The sequence below is a fragment of the Lathyrus oleraceus genome, chromosome 7 (genome assembly GCF_024323335.1).
Source record: "Lathyrus oleraceus cultivar Zhongwan6 chromosome 7, CAAS_Psat_ZW6_1.0, whole genome shotgun sequence".
Classification (NCBI taxonomy): Eukaryota; Viridiplantae; Streptophyta; class Magnoliopsida; order Fabales; family Fabaceae; genus Lathyrus; species Lathyrus oleraceus.
In genome coordinates this window covers 120413021-120438365 of record NC_066585.1, presented here as the reverse complement: position 1 = coordinate 120438365, position 25345 = coordinate 120413021, and the positions used below count along the sequence as shown (strand labels likewise).

The following is a 25345-nucleotide window of genomic DNA, read 5'->3' as shown; positions in this document are numbered from 1 at the left end:
TCTTACCCAATCCATGGGCAGGGGACGCTGGTGCTGAGGTATACCAAGAAACTCAGACATTCGAGCCACTTGTGCTGTCATCTATTGATTCGTATGAGTTGTATTCTGAATCAAAGGATTTAGCACAGTGGCCAAAGTTTGAGTCAACATCTAGACCATTTCATGATTTCTTCCGTCCATTTGTTGCCTCCATGCCGCCACAGAATTATTGGTAAGAGTGGGTAGTTGTATTGGGTGTCTTAAACCTAATGCCTGATTGGTTCGACCCACGTTTATCCCAGACCCTTGTACTGGTGAATTTATGTTAGTCGCTGGTTCCGAAAAAGTAGAACCCATATTCTGTAGATTGACCATCATTGAAGTTGGCATTCCATACGGCTGTTCTCGACCGCCAAATGGTATTGACAAACCACGGGGTACCAACGGCCTATTTGGGATGTCCCTAATCGGTGAAGGACTATGGGGAGGTCCCCTAGGTCCAACTTAAGTCAGAATTGGTTCAGAGTGGGAGATCGAATGCGTAGGCATCGAACTCACCATAGACGAAACTATTTCAGACGCATGTGTCGTGCCCGTATTTGCCCCCATCGAAGAAGAAGGAGGCACTATGCTGCTAGTTGATGGGTTTTAAGAATTCTAAGTTTCTAGCGGATTCATATTCGCCATCCCCGTCTGTGGTTCTCTCCTTGTTCGTCGTTCATCGTTTATGGCTATTTTACCACTTCTTAAAAGCATAAAATAATTCTTTTCTCAAATAAAACTTAGCAATCAAACAGAACGTTAGCACTGGTCCTATTGGGCGTGCCAATTTGTTTACCTTGAAAAATGGTAAGCAACTGCTGATCTTCCAAATTTCTAAATTTGGTCACTTACAGGATCGATCAGAATGATCCTAGGACATGTGCTAAATTTCTCGTAAGCGTAACTTGATAAATGATCGAACTAAACGTCAAATCGAAGCGTTAAATAAAAACTAAAGACAAAAGAGTGACTTGAACAAAAGAACAATCTTAAATCAGTATTTAGAACTATTAAAGAAGAAGTAAATGACGGGAATTGTAGAAGGATTGAAAGCAATCAAAAAGGTTGGTAAGTGCTGGAATCTTTAAGAATGTAAGGTAAAAGTTCAAAGTAACGAAAGGAACTAAAGATCTTTAAACTTGTAAACGACGAAGTAAGAAATAAAGTGTTTGAGAGTAAAAAGCAAGGAAAGATATTTCTGAAAAGAAAGTAAAGATAACTTTGTAATGCTTTGAAATGATTAAACAATGGTGTAGACAACGTACATTCTGCGTTTTACAGTTCTTCTTCACACGAATACTTAGTAAATTTGCAAGTTTTTGTACATAATTTGACACCATTTTCTAACTCTAAGACCCTATATTTATACTGGATCGAAATAACCACTCTGAGGGTTCTTAAATCATGCATGCGTATGTTCGCTCACTCTGCTTCCACGTTTATCCTTGCGGTTTCTAATGAAGATACTCTTCCCTCCTTTATTTAAATATCAAATCTTTGATCGAAACTATCTTTTAACCGCTCCTTAAGGAACCACTCCGAAATTTCAGCCATAAGCTTGATCTTTATTTAATCAGCTAAGCCAATCTACCTTCAGCTGGTCGAATCACCTCTTAGTCGAAGCCAGTTGTACATGCTTTCCAATTTTGGTAATTTTGAAGTGGGCGTCGAAAATTTGAGCTAACAGGGGGGCTCTAGCCAACGGCGCTTCCGTAATGGAGTTCGGTGCCCATGTCATCGTAGTTAGGTCGATGGGGTTGGGTGGATTGTGGACGGTATAGTTGCCCGAATTGGGATATTGAATCATTTTGGAAACGAAGTAATGGTTCCTGGGGTGTACTATAGTGAAACAATGGTTATGAGTTTTGGTGATGGGATGTTTGAGTGATCATTGGTGGGGGGCTACGACGAAGTGACCCATATGAATCATCTGGGGTATAGACGGTTGTGGTTGAAGCGTATCGTTGTTAGTGGGTTTGATTCTTGGTTTTGTGGTTGGGTGAGTGGCATGAATGGATTGCGATGTTGCGTGTTTGATTGTTTGGGTGGATGTCATGAATGGATTGCGAAGTTGGGTGTTTGGTTGTTAAGTGTATGTGGTAGGTTGATGGTGTGAGGTTGGTTGTTGGGTTGGAGTGGTTTGACATTGGTGTTGGACAGGGACTTGTTGTTGGGCGTACGATGACGAAGCTAGTTGGCGTGAATCAATCAAATACCATGGATCAGACACAAATTGTTGTGTTGTTACCGACCTAAACCATGCCATATATTGTTGAGTTGGTCTTGCACCATCGATGACTGGTTCGTTTAAGATGTGTTGTCGTCAATTCCTCCATTGGCGACACATCTCTTTTGCAAAGTCTCTCCAGTCGGAATAATCCCATTGGACATTAACTATTTTTTGATGCCAAACTCCCAAACACGTCGGAGGTTCTGGAATCTGTTGTTGCATGTCGAACTGCAATTTTACCCGGTCACTCTGGTGCATTTCCACAGTAGTGAACCGGATAATTGATGTCTTTGTTGTCCAAACTGCAGCATCATCATGGTTAACCTGATGATTAAGACCCAAATATGGCCTTCAGATATGTAGTTCATGTAGCACCCGTATTCGAACCGAAATGGATACGACGAACAAAATGGTTAGATTATGTAGTTCATGCCGTCAGTCAGGTCACAATCGTACTAACTGTCCTTGTGTTGGAACGAGTACAACCAGATAAATTCACATGTACCTCTATTGTAATATATGAAAAACTAAATTTATTTCATATAAGTTTGTGAGGAAAATACTATTACATAAACAACAACACAAACAATTAAAACAACTACAATACAATAACTAAGCAATTACAACCATCAAAACAATTTTGAACATGTAATGCATCATCCTATGAACGCCTCAGTCAGTCTTAATATCCACCCATTCACGCACTTCTCCATTTTGGTTGAACGTGGACACAAGCCATTTGATTTTTCTAATCCTTTCACCATCTCCAATTTCTCCATCTAACCAACTGTTCAACGTCTGATTAAGACGTTCAAACGAATCTATATTCCAAAGTCGAATCTTTATCGGAGACGCAACGACGAAAAATATTAAATCGGCATTTCGCTTGTGAATATATCCGGACATGATTAAAACTCAAAAATTTGAAGGAGAGTGAAGTTGAATGAAAGAAAATGTGATTGTAGGGTAAGAGTTGTGAAAAATATTGCATACAGGGCGAGGTATTTATACAGATGAGCTAAAAAATGCATGCGTCAAAGGGCTGAGCGTCTTACATGTCAAGACATGTAGGCGCCAGAGACATTGACGTCTCTTCATGAGCCAAAAGGCATGCGTCAGAGGCATTGCGCCTCTTCATGAGGCATCCAATGCATGCGCCACTCAAGCTGATGCCTCCTCTTTAACGGAAATGGATGCGTCAGTTCGTCTGCCGCATCTGATTTGAAATGTAGTTATTTTGAGAGAAAAAATAAAAAAAATGTTATTTTGATTTTTTTTTTAAATAATGATTATTAAAAAAAAAATCATTAAAAGAAGCACGGCTGGCACCAAAGAAAAGAAATGTTATGACACGTGAAAACGCAAAAAAGAAGCTAAAGCGACTGGACTATTGTTCATTCATCATTTTCCACGTGTATCTCTTCTTTACCTGATTAGCTCGCATATATGCCTGCCCAATAGCTACGTCACAATTAAAACTACACTCACTTTTTGATCATTAATTATATGGTAGGTGCCTCCATCTGCTTTTTTTTTTGTTACTAGTGAATAATTTATTTTTGCTCTCACTAAAAATAAGTGTTGACTTGATCAAATTATGATATTTTTATAAGAATATTTGTGGAGCAATTATAAATTTTAGAGGTTTTAGTATCTTTGTTGAATTCAAATCAAAGAAAAACTTTCTGACATGATTTGAATTGCTACTTGAGGATTCTCTATTGTTATGTCCATTTTTTGCTCTTTCCTTTCTTTTTCATGGTGACTCTTTTTTGTTTTATTTACATAATCTTTCTTTTGTTTGAATGTTTTGAAGATACTACAATGTATAGTTTTAGTAATCATCAATTTCAATTTAATTTTTTAAAAGAATAAATGTTAATAACATAATTAATTATGTTAATTTTAGCAAATTCTTATTTAAATCTAAAAGTCGATTTAAGAGTAAAGTCTCTAAAATAATTAATTGTTTCAGCCTTTTAAAATATGAAAAAATCTACTTAGAAAAAGAAAAAATGTTTCATATTTCATCATATTAAAATTAAATATTAAAAAAAATATATTTTTTAATTTTTGGGAGAAACGGTATATATATATATATATATATATATATATATATATATATATATATATATATATATATATATATATATATATATATATATATATATATATATATATATATATATATATATATATATATATATATCAGGCATTTAACCACCAAAAATTATTAGATTAAATTAATGAGACACCTTTTCCTAAGCGAATAGATATTGATCGAACAACGAGACACTTTTTCCTAGGCATTTCGATACAAGTAAGTCAGTCCCTTTATTCTAACCAAAGACTCTGATACCAGTTGTTGGATCATGAGAAGGAGCATCAACATTGGGCTAAGAGCAACACATAAGTGAAAGAGACACCACATATTCACCTAAAATCTTAAGGCTATAGGTGTGTGGATTCTCCCACTTATAAATGCTCAAGTCTTCATATTTATAACCAATGTGAGACTTCAACTCACACTTGACTTATTATTCTTAACACTACCCACCGGTACACCAGAATATTTCTAGCCTGAGTGTCGATCTCCCCTCATGTGAGTCAGTCAAGAAATTCGCATGCGCCTCTTTCTTCACATAATTCTCGACACTCCTAAATATATTGAATAAGACATCCCTAACAAATTCATGTTGGTATTTGAATCCTAGAAGTTCCATACAATGAATGAGGCGTTTCTCAAATGTATCCAAGCACGCCTTACAACAAACATGGAGAACCTCGTCAACGGGAAATAAAGGAATCATAACCCGATATTTAAGGATGATACGTTAGTCTATTAGGGACATATGTTGACATAGACCATCAATAGGGGCAACAAGGAGAAAATCTCGAGCATGTGCTACTTGCAAACAATCAAAAAAATACTTTCTAACTTGTAGTCATATCAAACTTTACATCCATGTTCTAAACACTTTTACTAAAAATGGAACTTGCCAAAACATGTTATGCTTTAGGAGGGACGATGTTCTTTCTAGTAAAACCGCTAAGGTCAAATTTTAGAATCACAACCTAAGACCTTCCAAAAATTTGTCAAAATCAAGGTCAATACCACATATCCCACTGTCTCTCTCTATATGATGTTGTAACATCCAAGATTGGGCCCTAAAAGCCAAAAACACGTATGACGTGACCTTTACTGTTGAGTACAAACTAAATCCCTAACTCTAATAGGTAAAGAAGACACATTCCCTTGAAGATCCCCGAAGAAAGGACATCCACCAATCACAATGTCTTCAACTGTCCTTCACAGTTCTTTATCAAACCAAATAGTTACTTTCTCCATATAATTAGGCTAACATGTTCTAAGGCCAATAAAGAGTTTGCTGATACCCATGCAAGAACGAAGTAGAAAAAGCTCACTCTGAGGATCTCTTTGTTGTGGAAGAAAATGCATTAACTCAATAACCCTGGCCGCTATCTTCATGGACAACCCCTCGATAAAACCTTAATCTCGACTAACAACCCCTCTAAGCAACTTCATCACCAACATAGGTCTCACAATGTCTAAAGGAAACAACTCCCCGTGAAATTTACTACCATCACACGAAGGCCAAAAGATCTCAGTTTTATGAATATTCAATTCAAGACCTAATCATGGACCGATCTCCCAATTGATGTCAAAGGCTTTAGCCACCTCCTTTGAATCCCCATATGATGGTACCATCATTAAGATACCAAACATGAAGAAGAAGCTTACAATTGTCACTAATTGGATGAATAACTAGGTGTAACACAAGGTAAAAAAGGATTGGTCCTAACGGGTCACCTTGTTTCACCCTAGTGACTGACATAATATGTCCATCCCCAAGATATAACCTTGTTGTCTAACCATAGAGAAACTCAATTCACGAGGAAATATATGGGAATCTCACCCTCACATCTCATACTATGGATGATCGATCTACTAGGTTGAAAGCATTCATGAAATTTACTATGAACATAGTCAAAGAGCCATCTCCATGTCGCTTGCTCAACACCCTGTTGACACTGTGAAAAATGGCCTTAGCACCACCCGATACCCCAACCCAAATTGGAAGTCATTAATATATCATGCCACATCCTTATCAACCTCTTTCGTTGTAACCTTGAATACCAATCACCTCCAAATAGAACCCTTAACAATTTGTCGTATCCCCCCCCCCCTTCAAGCTCCAATAACGGCGTCAGGGGTGCATAGGCAATAAACTTTGCCAAACTCATCAGACATCTCCCTCTCAGCCATAGGTTAACAACTAGAATGATTGCATATAAGAGATCTCTAGACACAACGTAATATTTTCCACATAGTGCGTCCAATTTTTAAAAATCAAATACATCAATTTATTAAATCATTTTGTATTCTAAAACTTGTAAAAATTAACATTAAAACCAACATTAGTAGTTTTGTTAAAATATTATTCTGAATTAAACAACAATTTATCTGTAAATTCACCTTAAACTCAATAATATGTTAGATAGAATTTAAGAGCATTCTTAATAGTCATTTTTTAAAATTATATTTTGAATTTTATAAACTACTACCACATATTCCCTCCATTTTTTATAAGTTGCTTTGGAGAAAAAATGTGTATCAAAATATAAGTCGTTATGCAATATTTAAAAATCATTAATATTATTTTTCTTATTACTGTTGAGATCAATTCAAGGGATCAACACGAGGAAGCATTTTATTTTGGTGACTTTTTTTATGAGCAAAACACTATTGTGAGAGTCACAACACATACTCACCAAAACCTTAAGGAGATAAGTATGTGGATTCTCCCACTTATAAATGCTCAAGGCTCCACATTTCTAACCAATGTGAGACTTCTTCACACTAATCACACTTGTTAAATGGTACATCTCTCACAAATGTGTGTTGCTCATAAATAAAATCCCCAAAGTAAAATGCTCCCTCGTGTTGACCCCCCCCCCCCCCCCCCCCCCGAATTAATCCCAACAGCGGTATCATAAGTCTTTTGGTTCGAGTGAAGAGACCGATTCACTTATATCAAAAGTATCCCCAAATGGTCGTGGATAGAGTGTCCCGTTGAAAAGTCTCAATCGCGATACAAGTGTATGTGGATGAAATAACTTCCACTTGAGGGGGGTCATTATGGATAAACTAACACTTTAAAGAAAGTGTTGATGATAACAAGTGTGAATAAGGTGAGTAAGGTGGGAAGTCCCACATGTGAAATGTCCATAACTACTTATAAAAAAACGGAGAAAATATTTATGTAAGTTATACATTATTTATGCTCTAATAAAAAAGTATCATATATTAATAATGATTTTTATATATAAAAAATTTAATATTATAAGAAAATGAAAAAAATGATAGATAAACCTATCTAAAGTATAAAAAGTATTAATAATGATACCATATTTTATTTCAATTATTTTAAATAATTATGTGACTCTCTTGTTTTTAAATTAATGTCCTTTTAGTAAATTACATTTTATTTTAAGAAGTGTCATTCTTACTTTTTAAAAAGAAAAATTTATTTTTTTTGAATTGTGTTACTTAATTATTATGTTAATAAATTTAAGGTTTAATCATAGTTTTTGTCTTTCTATTTTATTGGATTTACGAAATTCATCATTCTATTTTAAATTTAAATAATTTAAGTTCCTTACTTAAAATTGATGATATTTTTATCTTTTAAATGAAATTTTTTGCATATAAATTTATTGTAGAATTTTATATATAAAAATATAAACTAAAAAATAAATATCTCAACGATTTTCTATAAAAAATGTGAAAGGAAATCAAAATTGTTTGAATTTAAAATATGAGTTTTAATTTCGTGAATATGTAAAATTGAAGATTTTTTTAAATAACCACTATTTAAAAAAAAAATCCTCAAATAACCATTTTTTCAAAATATATAACAAACTAACCACTTTCAAATAAATTTTTTTTATCCTGCGCAATTGCACGTGGCATGCACTTTTTTTTTTGCCTTAGGCACCAATGTCTGTGGCGCATGCTCCTTTATAATGCCAATGGCAGTGACATATGCTTCTCTGTAATGCCAATTATAGTGGCGTATACATGTAAGCTTTAGGAGCATGCATAATTGCATGTGGCTCCTATGTTGCTTTGTTTTATATATATATATATATATATATATATATATATATATATATATATATATATATATATATATATTGGAAATCCTCAAAAACCTATGGAGAATTTCAATCAATCTTGATGAACAAGATTGTTATCATTCACACAATAACAATGAAAAAAAAGAACAATGGAGAAATAAAGAAATAAAGAACAATGAAGGGGGAGAAGAATTAAAATTCTGCAGAGTTTTACTCTGCCCACAAACTGTGGAAAACTTCTTATTCACTTTGCAATTGCAAAATACTGTGAATACAATGTTATGAATACTCTATTCACTTCATTGCAAAAATAAGGGTTACTCCCTCTATTCATAGATTTAGGTTAACTTGGACCTCAAGCCAAAACCAAAAACAATAAAAACCCAAAATAGCTAACACTACTAAAATAGGCATAAGTCGAAATCCTGTGTGAGGCAACATGCTTCGACACTTCGACACACTAACACAACTTAACATACTAGGTGGTTCGACACTTCCTTGTTCTGTCGAGCAACTTGCTTCGACACAAGGAATTATAATTCAATACACCACCTAATTCATTGTGTCTAAGCTATCTACATTCATCATAGCTCTTAGTCTTCTGAATACTTTGACTTGCACTTCCTTTGTCATGATGTCTACAATTTGATTCTCAGTTTTACAGTGTTCCACATTCATCTTCCCACCTGCTACCTACTCTCGAAGATAATGGAACCTCATTTAGATGTGCTTGCTTCGACCATGCTATCAGATTCTTTGCCAGATTGATAGCTGACATGTTGTCGATCTTCATGGTAATTTCTCCATGACTCTTCACTGTTATTTCTTCGACCAAATTCACCATCCATGTTGTTTGACATGCATAAAGAGAAGCAACTATGTATTCTTCTTCGCACGATGATAATGCCACTACCGGCTCTTTTCTCGAACTCCAAGCAACTGGTGCACCACCTAGCATAAACACATAGCCAGTTGTGGATTTTCGATCCTCGGCATCACCACACCAACTTGAGTCGGTGTATCCCACTAATTTGAATTCTTTTCCTTCATCAACTGCAGGAAACAAAATGCCATAGTCGAGAGTTCCTTTCAGATACCTTAGTATCCTCTTCGTCGCTCCTAGATGTGATACCTTTGGCTTCTGCATGAACATACTCACCATACCTAAAATGTATGCTAAGTCAGGCCTTGTGTGACAAAGGTATCGAAGTGACCCAATAAGTCTTCTATATTGGGTTGGGTCGACATCATCTTCATCTGAATCTTTCGACAATTGTAATCTGGGCTCATCTGGAGTCGAAGTTGGGTTACAATCTTACATCTCAAATCTCTTGAGTATTTCGCCTGTATACCTTCTTTGATGCATCATCAAACCTCTACCACTCTTGTAGAATTTGATGCCAAGGAAGTATAAAATATCACTCAAATATGACATTTTGAATTCCTTGTTGAGATCATCTTTTAAGTCTTCGATCTCCTTCTTACAACTACCTATTATCAACAGGTCATCGACATAGAGGCATAGTATAAATAATTCATACTTGCTTCTTCTTACATATATTCCATGTTCAAATTTGCACTTCACAAATTCCTTCTCCCTTAGAAAGCCATTTATCTTCTTGTTCCAAGCTCTTGGAGCTTGTTTAAGTCCGTACAGGGCTTTATGCAGCCTGTACACTTTTCTTTCTTTGCCATGTTTCACAAACCCAGTTCGTTGTGCAACATAAACTTCTTCTTCTAAGGGGCCATTAAGGAATGCACATTTCACATCCATCTGACACATCTGCCAGTTGTTCATGTTTTCTAGACCAACAACCAATCTGATTGTTTCGATCCTAGCAACAGGTACAAAAACCTCATCGAAGTCGATTCCTTGTTTCTAAAGAAATCCTTTTGCCACAAGTCTTGCCTTGTGCCGAGTCACTTCTCCTCTGAGATTCAACTTCACCTTGTATACCCACTTCACATTGATTGCCTTCTTGTCTTGGCGAAATTCGACAAGTGACCAACTGTTGTTGACTTTAATTGACTTCAGCTCTTCGTCCATTACTTTCATCCACTTTGAATCTTTCAATGCCTCAGCTGCATTGACAGGTTCGACATCTCCGTAAATAGCATAATGTACCAGATCACCTTCTTCATTGACCATACCATTTGATGTAATCATACATTCTTGCAACCTTGCAGGCACGTGTCTTGTTCTTTGAGGCCTGTTTGTGCTTGCTTCGCCTCTGACTTCTTCCTGTCGAACTTCTCTTTCGACTTCACTAGTTGGTTCGTCACAAAAGATTATCACTGAATCTTTCTTGACATTCTCAGTCCAATCCCACTCCTTAAGCTCATCTATGATCATGTCCCTGTTGATCACCACTTGCTTATCCACTGAATCGAACAACTTATATCCTCCATTCGAATGTTATCCTATCAGGATCATCTGACTCAACTTGTCGTCAAGTTTTCTTCTCAGTTGATCTGGCACATGTCTATGTGCTATAGATCCAAACACCCTCAGATGACTCAGGCTAGGCTTGACGCCAGACCAACATTCTTCTGGCGTGATTCCTTCTAGCTTCTTTGTTGGACATCTGTTCAGGATATATGTCGCAGTCGACACAACTTCTCCCCATAATTCTTTGGGTAGATGCTTGCCTTTCAACATACTTCTAACTATATTCATAATGGTTCTATTTTTCCTTTCTGCGACTCCATTTTGTTTTGGAGTGAAGGGTGGCACCATTCATGCACAATCCTTTCTTTCACACATAATGCATCGAAGTCTTTCGACACATATTCTCCATCACCATCAGTCCTCAAAATCTTGATCTTTCAACCGCTCTGTCTTTCGACCATAGATTTAAACTTGGCAAATACCCCGATCACTTCACTTTTCTTCTGGATTAGGTAAGACCATATTTTTTGACTGAAATCATCTATGAATGTAACAAAGTATTTGATACCTCCAATTGAATCCACATGGAAAGGACCACATACATCATAGTATATGAATTTAAGAATTGCCTTCGACCTACTTCCTGCATCCTTACTGAAGTTGTTCTTATGCTGCTTCGCCTGCACGCATTCTTCACACACTTTGTTTGGAATGTCGATTTATGGTAATCCTGAAACCATATTTCTTCTCTTCAAATATCTGATGTCTTTGAAATTGAGATGGCCAAGTCTATAATGCCATATCCATTCATCTCTGTTGGATGCTGTTGCAAGGCACTTATGCTCCATCACATTTAGTTCAATCTTGAAGGTTCTATTCTGAGACATTGGAGCCTTCAAGATCAACCTTCCATTTGAGTCGAGAAGTCTCACCATCTTGTCTTCAATCGACACCTTGTAATTCTTTTCGACTAATTGCCATATGCTGAGCAAATTACTCTTCATGCCTGGTATGTACAACACATTTGAAATTACTGACCTCTTTCCATCTTTCCTCATAACCAGAACATCACAAACACCTTCAGTTGCTAGAGTGTTGTCATTTGCAAATTTCACCATGTTCTTCATTGAGGGTTTTATGTTGACAAACCAATATTTCCTTCCAGACATGTGTGATGAGCATCCTGATTCGAAGTACCACTGGTGCTTGAATATCTCTCTTCATCTCTTGTTGTAACCATCAGCAACGTCTCTTCTTCTTCATGTTTCGCCAGCTTTACATAAGTTTCTTGATTCTTCTGCTTTTCTGGACAATCACTAGAATAGTGACCATACTTCTGAAAATTGTAACACTGAATGTGACTCTTGTCTGGATTTTAACCACCACCTCTTCCTCTACCTGCAACACCACCTCTTTGGTTGCCTTAGTTCCAGGGTTTTCTCTGATTTGACCAATTTCCTTCTTACTGATTTCGACTAGTCAAATTGTTGTAGCCTCCTCTGCCTTTGTTGCCATTCCAACTTCCTTTGCCTTTTCTTTCTTTTTCCGATTGAGTCTGCAAAGCCATATCAATCTTTGACTTTCCTACAACTCTTTCATCAATTCTTTGTTCATGAGATTCAAGCGTCCCTTGAAGCTCTTCCTTTGTCAGTTTCGACAAATCTTTCGACTCTTCTATGACTACTACCACGTGGTCGAACTTTGAAGCCAATGACCTCAAGATCTTTCCAACAACAGATCTTGATGTCAATACTTCTCCACATACCTTCATTTGATTCACCAGTTTCGTAACCTTGGTGAAGAAATCAGTTATGCTTTCATTATCTTCCATCTGAAGCAATTCATACGTTCTTTTGTGAGTTTGTAACCTCACCTCTTTCACCTTCTCCGCGCCTCCAAACGATTTCTCCATAATTTCCTATGCTTCTTTCGCTGACTCTGCATCACTAACCTTTTTAAAATTATCTATATCAACACATTGATGGATTATAAAAAGAGCTTTATAATCTTTCTTCTTCAATTCTTTATGTGCAACCTTTTCTTGATCTGTCGCGTTTTCTGCAAGCGTTGTTACTCCTTCCTTCACAGGATCCCAAAGATCTTGATAACAAAACACAGTCTTTATTTGCTTGCACCAATTCTCATAATTGTTGTTCTTGAGAGTCAGAAGATATGCTGTAAAATGCCCGTTTGGATGATTCATTGCCATGGTGATTTTCTTCCCACAAATCGTTTAACCGGAGCTCTTGATACCAGATGTTGGAAATCCCCCCAAATCTATGGAGAATTTCAATCAATCTTGATGAACAAGATTGTTATCATTCACACAATAACAACAAAAAGAAAGAACAATGGAGAAAGAAAGAAATAAAGAATAATGAAGGAGAAGAAGAATTAAAATTCTGCAGAGTTTCTCCCTGCCCACAAACTATAGAACTGCAAAATACTGTGAATACAATGTTATGAATACTCTATTCACTTCATTACAAAAATAAGGGTTACTCCCTCTATTTATAGATTTAGGTTAACTTGGACCTCGTGCCAAAGCCCAAAACTATAAAAGCTCAAAATAGCTAACACAACTAAAATAGGCATAAGTCAAAATCCTGTGTGAGATAACATGCTTCGACACTTCGACACACTAACACGACTTAACATACTAGGCGGTTCAACACTTCATTATTCTGTCGAGCAACCTACTTCGACACAAAAAATTACAATTCAACAGTCATTTCCTTCCCACTATTTTCCACCCATCTTCTAATTCTCTCGTTCATTTTTTCTTTAAAATGTCTTATATTATCAAATTAAATGCTAATTTGATTTATTCGACAATAAAGTCTCATCTCCATAACATCATAAGAACCATTACTTCATTTTCAAAACGATTCAATATCTCAATTCAACAAATCAGCTCGTCCACACGTAACGCAACCAACACGACCTAACTACGATAACATGGACATCGAACTCGATTACAGCAGCGCCGACTACTAGAGAGATATGATCGAAAATTTGTTAGATTACAATAATATCCCAGGACCCTCGCACTGACCACCTTTGGCTCAAGCGAATACTAGGAGACCCCAAACACCTCAGGAAAATTATGGGAGATCTCGAAGACAAGCACATGTGTGTAATCGGTGGGTGTTACGATCGCACGGGTCATTAAAATTTCTCTCAAGTTATTGTGTAATTCTATTTGATAGAATAATATTATATTTTTTTTATTAAACAATTTATTATTAATATTATTATTATTATTATTATTATTATTATATTGTTAAAAGAATAAAAAACAAAATAATATTGGAACTACAGACAATGACGTTTGCTCCTAAATGTTGCAATGGTGCGCCATTGCCATTATAGAGAAGCATGTGCAATAAGCATTAGCATCTAAGACAAAAAAAAAAGTGGATGCGCCATAGACAAAGACACATCTTCTTGGGAATCATTTTTTTTGTTTGAAAAGTGGTGAGTATATTTTAATAGAGAATTTTATAAAAAAGATAGTAGTTATTTTAATAGAAAAATCAAAATTGAAAGGCCAAAATTATAATTTAACCTAAAATTAATTTAGTATAAATGTAGCATTTTTGATCAACTATTTTATTTCTTAATATAAAAATGTTAAACGTATATCATTTCAAATGATTGAATATACTCTAATATGAGTCTCTAAATATAAAATTTTCATGACAAAATCATGAAAATCAAATATTAAATTATTGATAATTAATATTTTTTTGTATACAAAACACAATTTATTAACGCTTACAGTAGAGTATTTACTAAGGTTGTAGTTGTAGAAGAAATGCAACAAAACCATTTCTTTTTAGTTTCTCAAGCCATTACATGTCATCTTAAATCTACCACAACATAGATTATCTAAAACTTGCAGATTGAACAAATAGATCTCAAATACTGAATTAAATTTCATTCCATTTTGTCAAAAATTACAAATTACACTGGAATCCCAAATTCCAGAAAAAAATTGACAACAAATAACCACAGAAAAATGTTGCATTATCCTAAAACTACAAACCAAACAATTCCAAAGATATCATTTAGCAAAAAGAATATTTAAGAAATAAAGAAGTTTTTTTTTTTATGAACTATGAACAACAGCATCATCTCATTTCTCATCTCACTGTAGAAGCAACATTATGTGCCCACAATCTGAGACTATTTTTCATATCAATTTCATTCTTCATAGCAGGAACTTTCCATTTCATCACAGGGTTCTCTTTTTTCCTCTCATGAACTTCCCAAGCTTCAGAAAGATAAGGTCTTTGAATCACAGTTTCCTCATAAACATCCTCTTTTTGTTCTTCATCTTTCTTCCCAAATCTTTGTAACCCAGGAATAATTGAAACCAAGTTTGAATCTTTATCTTCTTCCGAGAAAACAAAACCCAGATCCATGAACCCTTTTAACTCCTCAAACTCAAGGTCTGATAAACTCTTACTTTCCCTTTTCTTCTTAGCAACCTTGTTGATGTTGTTCTTTTTAGGCAACAACAACGTTTGTGTTTGTGTTTGTGTTGGTACTAGGTTTTTGTCTTCTGAGTCTGTTACTTCTTTTCCTGAGAAAATTGTTTGAAGCTTTGAAGGAATGAGAACAGAATCTGGAGAAAGAGAATCATGGTTGAAGCTTGTTATAGATTGGTCACTCATGGATCTGTTATGAACAGTTCGGATCCGAGTGAGTTTTGGTTCTTCTTCTGCCGACGATGTTTCATTTTTCTGACAATCTTTTAGATTTTCTTCAGAACTTGCTGACGTTATTGATGAAGTTGTGTTTATGTTCAAAATGTTAATCTCAAACCAGAAAGAATCAAAGAGTTTCATGAAATGTTCCATGTTTGACGGCTTTGGAAAAACAGCAGAAAGAACAACGTTGTGATTAGTTGTCTTAACAAAGTTGATGATTAGTAGTATATATACTCTATTTTATGACTATATTGCCCTTCATGTTAGTCTCAAATTACAAGGCTTCTAACCAATTGTTCACACTCCACACGTTTTCAAGGCGTATGTAGGATTATAATACAATTTTTGTTTCATTTTTTTAATATTATATACTTGGAGCGAAAGTTTTTTTTTCTGGTCAAAGGAAAATGTTTGAAATGATGTGTTTTTTTTGAAGAGGTAAAAGTGGAGGTGTGTTGAGGTAAAAGAATGAATCGTATAGATGTTACTAGAAAGAGCTAGATGTAATAATGTTGAGCAATAGTTGTTTGTTATCAATAATCAACAACTAATGTCTCTATCTTAGCTCATAGATACTTACACATCTCTTCTTGTTCGGTTAATGATTAGGCCAAACCAATTATATGAAATCCAATGGTTCTTGCTTCTAAATTACACAAATCGAACCACACGCCTCCCTTGAGTTTCAATTTGTCTTTCCGTTAATGGAGTAAAACTAGTTAAAAGAAACTAACAAAAGTACCTTTGTTTTTCTACCGTTTTCCAATAGATTTGACACTATATATGTGCAAGAAACATGTTTATTATAGATTTTTTTGGTTGATATTCGTTCTGAGCTATAACTTTTATGAATAATTATTTTCAAATACATATTACAAAATATTCTTCACCAAAACTGAAATATCTCAATCAGACAAAACATATTATGAAAAACACTCGATTCAAATCACAACTATTTTGTATTGGAACAAAAATAGGTAAAATGTTAAAGATGATCCTCGTAGTGAAGTTTCTGATACAATGATTATGGTTCTCTAATGATCCTAGGAGGTACCTGCAAAAGGTTAGCACCCGAACATTCAAGTGAGTGTTTGAATGAGGTGAAAATTTTCAAGTGTGTGAGTGTAAAATATACATATGCGTGATTCAAGGTTACACTTATATAAAGGAGACAATTAGATTAGTTCTCGATTTATCCGGTATGAAGTGTGGGTGACCATTGGATATAGATCAACGACTGGGATGAAGGGGAAACCATGTTTGTATTTGGTGTCCAAGAAAGAGGGTCCACTTGTACTTCAATGATTGTTGCGTCCTTATTTGACCAGGCATATGTATTAGGTCAGTTTTGTTGGATTTTTGGTTAGCCCAAAATAGTTGTCCCCTTAAGTCTTTGCTATCAACTTTGAAGTGATGAGTGTTGATACCTAAATTAGTGAGGCCGGCCAAGGAATACAGACCTTGAGGAGATTCATTGTTGTAAACATATCACAGAAAGAAAGAACTATACTGTGTCACTGAGTGGTAGTTGGCATGGGGAACATGCACATTTAATGCTCTTCATGCACACTAACCGTTGATGCATGGAAGACCTCCACATATACCCCATGTACGTAGAGTAAGAAGGAGACTCTCTTAGGCCCACTTGAGTACACTCAAGTCCAATTACAAATTTGAGACTTGATAGTCCGCAGGCGTATGGTTCTATCAGAGTAGTAAAAATTATCGTTCCTCTAAAGACCGTTTGGAGATCGAATTTGCGTATTTCGTAATTAGATAAAACTATGTGTATTTGGTTTGAAATATTTTTTTGATCGACATAGAAATTAAATAAAAGAGGAGACCTAGAATCACGATTCCTGTCTTTCAGACATATCAAATAAAGCAACGGTTTTAACTCTGTTTTGGAAAGTTTTAGTTTTTAATTAAATAATAGAAAAATGATAGGCCGCATCTTCTTTTAAAGCATATGACTGTATCCTAAGTTACTGAACTCCCATATTTTCATGACTTTGTTCAACAACATGACTAGTAAATACTTACTATTTGCATTTGTATGCGTTTTCTCGAATAGGTCTTGTAAGACCCCAATTTTGTCCCTAAGATCCCTTATGGCATCATAACATTGCATTTGGCATTGCCTCAAGGATCATAAGCATCTTGGTTCCCCTTGCCTTTGGGTGGGACTCATTGTGAGTGGTTTAAGATCACCAAGCATGTTTGAATTGTATATCATTACTTTTCTTATTTTGTTTACTAACCAAAAGCACAAAAATATGTCACTAACATCTTTTATTTGTAGCTTGAGCAATCACAAGGTCAAAAGCTTCAAGGAGATCATTGGTACAAAGACATGGTCAAGAGGAAATGATAGCAAGCATGGTAATGGTTCCCAAAGCTCTCATCCATAAAATATGCCTCCCTAGCATCTCAATTCATCATTTTGATCAAAGCAAGTCAAAGGGTTTGAGGTTTGTGCCCCAAGGAAATCCTAATTCATCTGTGCACCACAATGCCTTGCTCTTGAAGCAACCTCAGCCCATGATCAAATACAATCAAGGGAAGTTCTTTAATTCATCATTTCATGCATGTTTGAACTTATTTAAGTGTCCTCAATCATCAATTCATCAAGATATGGGTTGTGGACTTGAGAAGTTGATCAGTCAATCCATCTGACTATTTTGAAATGCACTGAGACCTAACTTTTTATGTGTTGGCCAAATGGAGATGGTTCCAAAAGCAAAAATGTTCTTAAGGACAATATGAACAACTTTCATGTTCATCAAAAATTTATTTTAAGCTTGGAAGGCCATCTCCCATTCCAATACATTATAGGTCATTTTGACTGAAACCCTAATTGTGGGTCAACTTTCCAAGGACATAACTCATTCATTTTTTATGATTTTGAGGTGGTATCAAATGCATTGGAAAGCTTAAGATGTCTAATTCAAATGTTATGTTGAACAAAATTTCAAAATCTCAAAGGAAATACATGTGATAATGCAATACATTATAGGTCCTTTTGGGCCAAATGCATTGAAAGGCAAAAAAGTCCAACTTCAAGTGCCCATAACTCTCTCATCAAAAATCCAAATGATGCAAAATGTAAGTCCATTTTGATTGTATTGAAAATATCTACAACTTTGATGTTGGAGGGTTTTTTATTTGAGGCTTGCATCATCACAACAGAAGGGCTTGAACATTGGCCAAATTTAGAAACCTTGCATTGACTTGTTTTGCACATCACACTTTAAACTCAAGTTTCATAAATTTCCACATTCCAAATGGATTTTTGCCCAACATAACAATTGTTCCTTACATCAAGACCTTTCCAACCATTACTCAAATGATCATATTTGGATTTGGCAAATGGTATTTTCGAAGAGTTGAACATTTAGGCATAATTATGGAATGCACATGAAATCTTGATACACAAGCAATTGCCATTCAAACTACACGTCCAATTCAACTTGGTTTGTGTTCAGCATGCATTTGCATCAGCTTTTGAGCTTTGCACGCGCCTGTACAGGCCCATGCATGAAGGATCTAAATTCCATGCACATGAGAATTCACCTTGCTTGCAGTTTGTTTTGCTATAAATAGAAGGGTTCAGCTTCATTCAAACTCAACCTAAAGGCGCCTGAAACCCTGCTGAAGTGATTCCCCAACCTCACCAAAGAAGCAATTTCCATTTTTCTTCAAATTTTTCAGATCCAAAATTCAACTTCATCTGGTTGAATTCTTAGATCTAAAGCTTCTAAACCTTCATCATTCATCTCACTGATCTTCTGTTTTGGCAAAGCAAGCAAGGAATTGAGCTCAAGTTACCAGAATTCAAGCTTACTCTTCAACTGGTATTTCATTCGAATCTCATCATTCATTGACCTATTGGCTTAGATCTTGTGTTGGCTGAAGTCCTCTCAATAAAGGCATCATGATTATGCATTTAATTTTTGAAATCCATTGAGTTCATGATGAACACTAGATTTTTCAACCTCTGATTTCTCACACCATGGAAATCTAGAGTGAAAATGGATGGTACAGGGATGATGTACATCATCCCAGCTTTCCAAAGATGTATAGATCGTGCATTTTCATTAAGGTTTGGATCTCTGCAACTCTGGCCGGAATTCTGAGGCTCACCGGAGAAGACGGTGGCTCCGGTGGCCATCCCAACTCCAGATCTATTCCTGGCCACACGATCTTGTTTCCAGATCTAATCTGGACCGTTCCATGTTATGACTTGTTTTAATGCTGCGTGTGGTTCAGTTGACCAGGGCGTATGATGGGAGCGCATCCCTGGAGCGTATGATCTGCCAGCTCAATTAATGAGCTCAGATATAACGCTCCTTATTTTTTTGCATTTTTTATTTTCTGATTTTATTTTCTTTAATTCCTTTTTATTTCAAAAATCAATATCTCTTTCATTTTTAATCCAAAAATTATGGGACCAATTGCATTAGTCTCCAAATAAATTCTAGTTTCTATTTCTGATTTTTAATATTTTTTATTTTGTCATTTGATATTTTTTGTGAATTTTCTCTTTTCTGGTTATTTTTAATTCATTTTAAATAGTTTTTGATATTCAAAAAATACAAAAATATTTTCCTAACCTATTTGAATGATGATGGATCTATGAAAAATATTCTCATCAATTTTTAAATTGATTTGAGATTTATTTGAGATTTTAGTTCAATTAGGTTATTTTTATTCATTTTTAATTGGTTAAAAATAGTTTCTGACTTTTAAAAATGCTGAAATTTTTTGTCAAACTTTGTTTGACCTTGTTGAACTTGGGATAAATTACTTGGACCTTTCAAGGTTGATTTGAAGTAATTTTGAAGTTTGACCTTTCCATTACTTTTAATTCAAGTTTATTTTAATATTGAAAAATGCCAAAAATATTATGCTTATTGTTTGATCTCCAATCTTCATCTCATTTCTGATATATCATTGTTTGACTTTGACTTTCAATATCATTTGGTCAATACATATGGATTGGTACATATTATTTCATCTTATGCATTTTGATCTTTCCATTTCCTTATCCTTTCTTCATCTTCTTCTTCATCATCTTCTTCTTCTTTCCTTTTGATCAATGAGTTGAAGGTTGATAAGTTGGCATTGATTAGGAAGACTTAATCTTCCTTGATTCAAATCTAATTCATCTTGATCAATTGATCAAGTGAATGGCTTTGCATTAAGGATAGGTTGTCTTCTAAATCATGCAAAAGGCTTAAACCAATAAAAGATCAATTCTCTTTTTTCCTTTTGGCATGGCAAGTTGTTGGAACTTGGTTCACTAATCAAGACTTCTAACTTGTGTTGTTGCCTACATTATTATTGACCGGCCTCAGATAGTTGTGACTTCTATATAGTCCAATTACGATTGCTTAACATAGCGCTAAATTTGCCTTATGGCACACTAACTACTAACACTAACTATTGACAATTAACATTTACTTTTTGCTCTTTACTTTTATGCAATTTACTATTCTTGCACATATTATCCATTTGCTTTTCTCTTTGCTCACTTGAGCACATGTTTATGTTAATGCCATTTGCCTTTTGCTCACTTGAGCACATAATTGTGTATATATTATTATGCTTGTGTTTTGTTTTGATTGTTGTGAACCAAATGCAAAGAAATGGACTTAGTTTCTAGGACTTTCCCTATGCAAAGAATGGAGAATTGGACTTAGATTCTAGGACTTTCCTTATGCAAAATTGGAGTAAATGGACCTTAATGAAGAAGATGGATTAGAAGGACCAAATCTCTAAACTCACTCTTGTCCATTCTTGATTTACTTCATGGAACTTTTGATGTGTGTGCTTTTGTGTTAGGGAATTCTACTTGAGCTTAATTGGAAGACCATTGCCATGATCATTCAAAGTGAAAGATACAAGACACATTGAGGATCTCTTATGAGACTTGTTTGATTGCTTATGCTTTGTGATTGCTTATTCCAAAGGATGGGAGCTACTTGGATCATCAATATGATCTCAAGAGAGGAACTCCTTGTATGGTTTTGTTCTCTTTCCCCTCCCCTCTTGTATGATTAGGACTTAGCCCTTCTTCTTCTTCTCTCAACTCTAACCCAAGCCAAAACTCTTTGTGCAAACATTTAACCATTGTTTTTAAACATTAGAAACCTAAGCCTTATGCTTTTGATTTTCAAACTTTCTTTTCATAACACTTATTTTGAATTGAACTTTTAAGTCAACTTTGACCATTTTTGTATATACTTCTAATTGGTAAATATAACCCATTCAAATGTCTTTTGTGGTTCCAATGGCCACTTTCATAATCAAAATCTTTCATAACCTTTAGCTATTAGGTTTGAGTTATCCTTGTGGTGGATGTAATACTCACCCATATCCTTAGGGATGGACAATGAGTCTTCCATGCTTATTATAGGGTTAACCCCTCACTAGCATGTTGAAGCTATCCTCACATGGTGGATTTGTGGTTTGGTTGAGTTTTCTCCCTTTGATAACAAAAGACCTTAAGGCTTTTGGACCAATCAATTCACCCACTTGTTTTGAGATTTTTACCCCGAACTACGAGGTTTTGATCCTAATCTTTTTTAAGATGGTACGTAGGCAATGGGTTTATCCATCCAAACACAAAAATGTAAATAATTTATACATTCTCTTCTCATCTCTTCAATCATGTTTGCACAAACAAAATTTTCCACAAAACAAACAACCTTCCCAACAAGTATGAAAAGGGCTCCCTAGGAGTACTTAGGATGTTTTGGGTGCCTAACACCTTCCCATTGCATAACCAACCCCCTTACCCAGATCTCTGTTTCTTTTACTAGTTTTTGTTAAAACTATTAGGTTTTTGTTCGCTTTCTAACCATTCCTTTGGATAAATAGAAGTGCGGTGGCGACTCGACTTGTATGATTTACCTTGGATTTAGTCAATATCTCTAATGGTAACGAATACCCCGCTACAGGTCTAAACTATTTTCACGTGTCAGCTTATTCGTCTAGTTTTTAGTTAAGATATCAACCTAACCTTTCAGTCCATCGATTGATATCTGAAGTTACTTATACTTTTGTAAAGACATTCGTTAAATGCATAAAAATTCGATTGTAAAACTAGTTTTTTAAATAGAGTTTGAGACAATTTGCTTTACTCATGTAAAACTCTCATTTATAATTCCTTTATGAGAATTCATGTTTTGCATTAATGAAATGGATAAAAATGACCGTACCTTCTTTCTGCAGCGTATGACTTGCTACTTGGACGCGAATGGATCCAAGGCTACTTCAAGACTCCTATTAATCATGTCGATAGGCGCCAGTTCGACAAACACTTGGATAATATTGCTCCATGCGATCCAGCCAGCTTTGCATTTACTCCAGAGGATAATGCCTACAGATCTTTGTATATACACCCCACCAATGCTTTTCAATGGGACTGTGGAGTATTGGGCAAAGACTGTTTTGGATACAATCAACAATCGACCTTGTAGGCTAAAGTCAAAAACATGGTTGTCGAAGCCAACCAGGAATTTCACCAAGAAGGTCCTGGAAAGGACTTTGATCCAGAACCACCTGATAAGGTTCAAGACAAAGATCAAGGCTAGAGGCTCGACGCTATCTATGATGAAGATCCTTAGGGATTCGAGAAGGATCCGCTGACAACTAATATCATGATGCTAGCGCAAGAACCACTTCTGGAAATAGACTTAGGAGAAGGGTTGACAAAAAGGCCAACTTACATTAGCGCCAATATCAGCCCTCAACTCAAAATTGAAGTTATCCAGTTGCTGAAGGAGTTCAAGAACTGCTTCGCATGGGATTACAATGAGATGCCTTGTTTGAGCAAAGATCTGGTCGAATTGAAGTTGCCAATCAAGCCTGGGAAAAAGCCCCTCAAGCAGAATCCAAGGCGATTTGCACTTGCAATTCTCTCAAAGATCAAAGAGGAGGTCGAAGGCTTCTTCGTTGTAATTTCATTCGTACAACCAGATATGTCGAATGACTAGATAATATTGTACATGTCATTAAGAAAAATGGCACTTTTAGGGTGTGCATAGATTTTAAAGATTTAAAAATTGCACCCCCAAAAGATGAATATTCAATACCCAGGGCGGAGATGTTAGTCGATTCTGTCGCGGGCCATGGGTATCTTAGCATGCTCGATGGGCATTCTGGATATAATTAGATATTCATTGCTGAAGAGGATGTCCCAAAAACAACATTTTGATGTCCCGGAGCCTTAGGCACCTACGAATGGATGGTGATGCCTTTTGGCTTAAAGAATGCTGAGGCAACATACCAAAGAACAATGAATTCGATCTTCCATGATTTCATAGAGACTTTTATGCAAATTTAAATTGATGGTATTGTTGTTAAGTCTATTTCAGGGAAGAGCCATATAGGCCATCTTCGACTATCTTTTGAAAGGATGAGAAAACATGGTCTTAAAATGAACCCTCTCAAATGTGCTTTTTGTGTGCAGACAGGGGATTTCTTAGGCTTTGTGGTCCACAAAAAGGAATCAAAATAAACCAGAATAATACCAAGGCCTTAATTGAGGCGAAAGCGCCGTCGACGAAGAAGGAATTGCAGTCATTACTGGGCAAGATCAATTTCCTAAGGAGATTCATCTCGAACCTTAGTGGAAAAACACAAGCCTTCTCGCCTCTGCTTCAACTTAACAAGGAATAATTCGAATGGGGGCAGGCTCAACAAAAAGCTTTTGACAAAATCAAAAAATACCTGAGTCATCCACCAATTTTGACACCACCTTGTAGGAATTGGAGTATGAGATTGTACATATCTGCATCTGACAACACTTTGGGGAGCATGTTGGCTCAGGTGGATGATAATGACGTCGAAAGAGACATTTACTACCTCAGTAGGGTCTTAAATGATGCAGAAACTAGGTATAACATAGTTGAAAAATTGTGTTTATGCTTGTATTTTTCTTGTACGAAGTTGAAGCATTATATAAAACCTATTGATGTTTATGTTTCGTCTCACTTTGATGTTATTAAACATATGTTGTCTAAGCCAATTTTGCACCTCGAATTCGGAAATGGGCATTAGCTTTAACTGAATATTCCTTAACTTATATGCCATTAAAAGCTATTAAGGGAGAAATGGTGGCAAACTTTATAGTTGACCATTCCATAACTGAGAATGCACTGGACTACCTCGAATTAGAGCCCTGAAAGTTGTACTTCGATGGGTCTAGTCATAAAGATGGAACAGGAATAAGAGTTCTAATTATTTCTTCTAACAAAATTCCAATAAAATTCCAGTATAAGGTGGAAGGCCTTTGCTCAAACAATGAGGCTGAATATGAAGCTTTGATAGCCGGACTGGAGATATTGTTGGAATTGGGGGCAACTCGAGTCAAAATAATGGGTGACTCCGAGTTAGTTATAAAACAGATCACAAAAGATACAAGTATGTGAAAGAGAACTCACCATGTACTTCATAATAGCCAATCGATTATTGAAAAGATTTGAGATGACTAATATTCGACACATACCTTAATTCGAAAATCAAGTGGCTAATGACTTGGCTCAAATTACATCTGGGTATAAAATTTCAAAAGAAAAATTGCAAAAAGTCATCGAAGTCAGAGGAAGAGTTGTGTCGACCAGATTAGACCCATCAGACTTGGAAAGGACAAAGCCGGGATACGCTGATAAAGAAAGCTTCGAAATATTGGCAATAGATAGCCTGACAGACGGAGATTGAAGGAAACCAATAGTGGAGTATTTACATAATCCAACGGCGTCTACTGATCGAAAAACTAGGTATCGAGCTTTAAGTTATTTTCTTTTGGGGATGGAATTGTTC

At 35.6% G+C, this 25345-nt stretch overlaps 1 protein-coding gene across 1 annotated transcript; it reads right to left on the bottom strand.

The window, feature by feature from the left end:
- Positions 1-14718: 14718 nt before the first annotated feature.
- Positions 14719-15755, bottom strand: LOC127105615 (uncharacterized). Its single transcript, XM_051042805.1, has one exon. It carries the CDS (start codon positions 15665-15667, stop codon positions 14948-14950), a length of 720 nt encoding a protein of 239 aa, XP_050898762.1. The 5' UTR covers positions 15668-15755; the 3' UTR covers positions 14719-14947.
- Positions 15756-25345: the final 9590 nt, after the last annotated feature.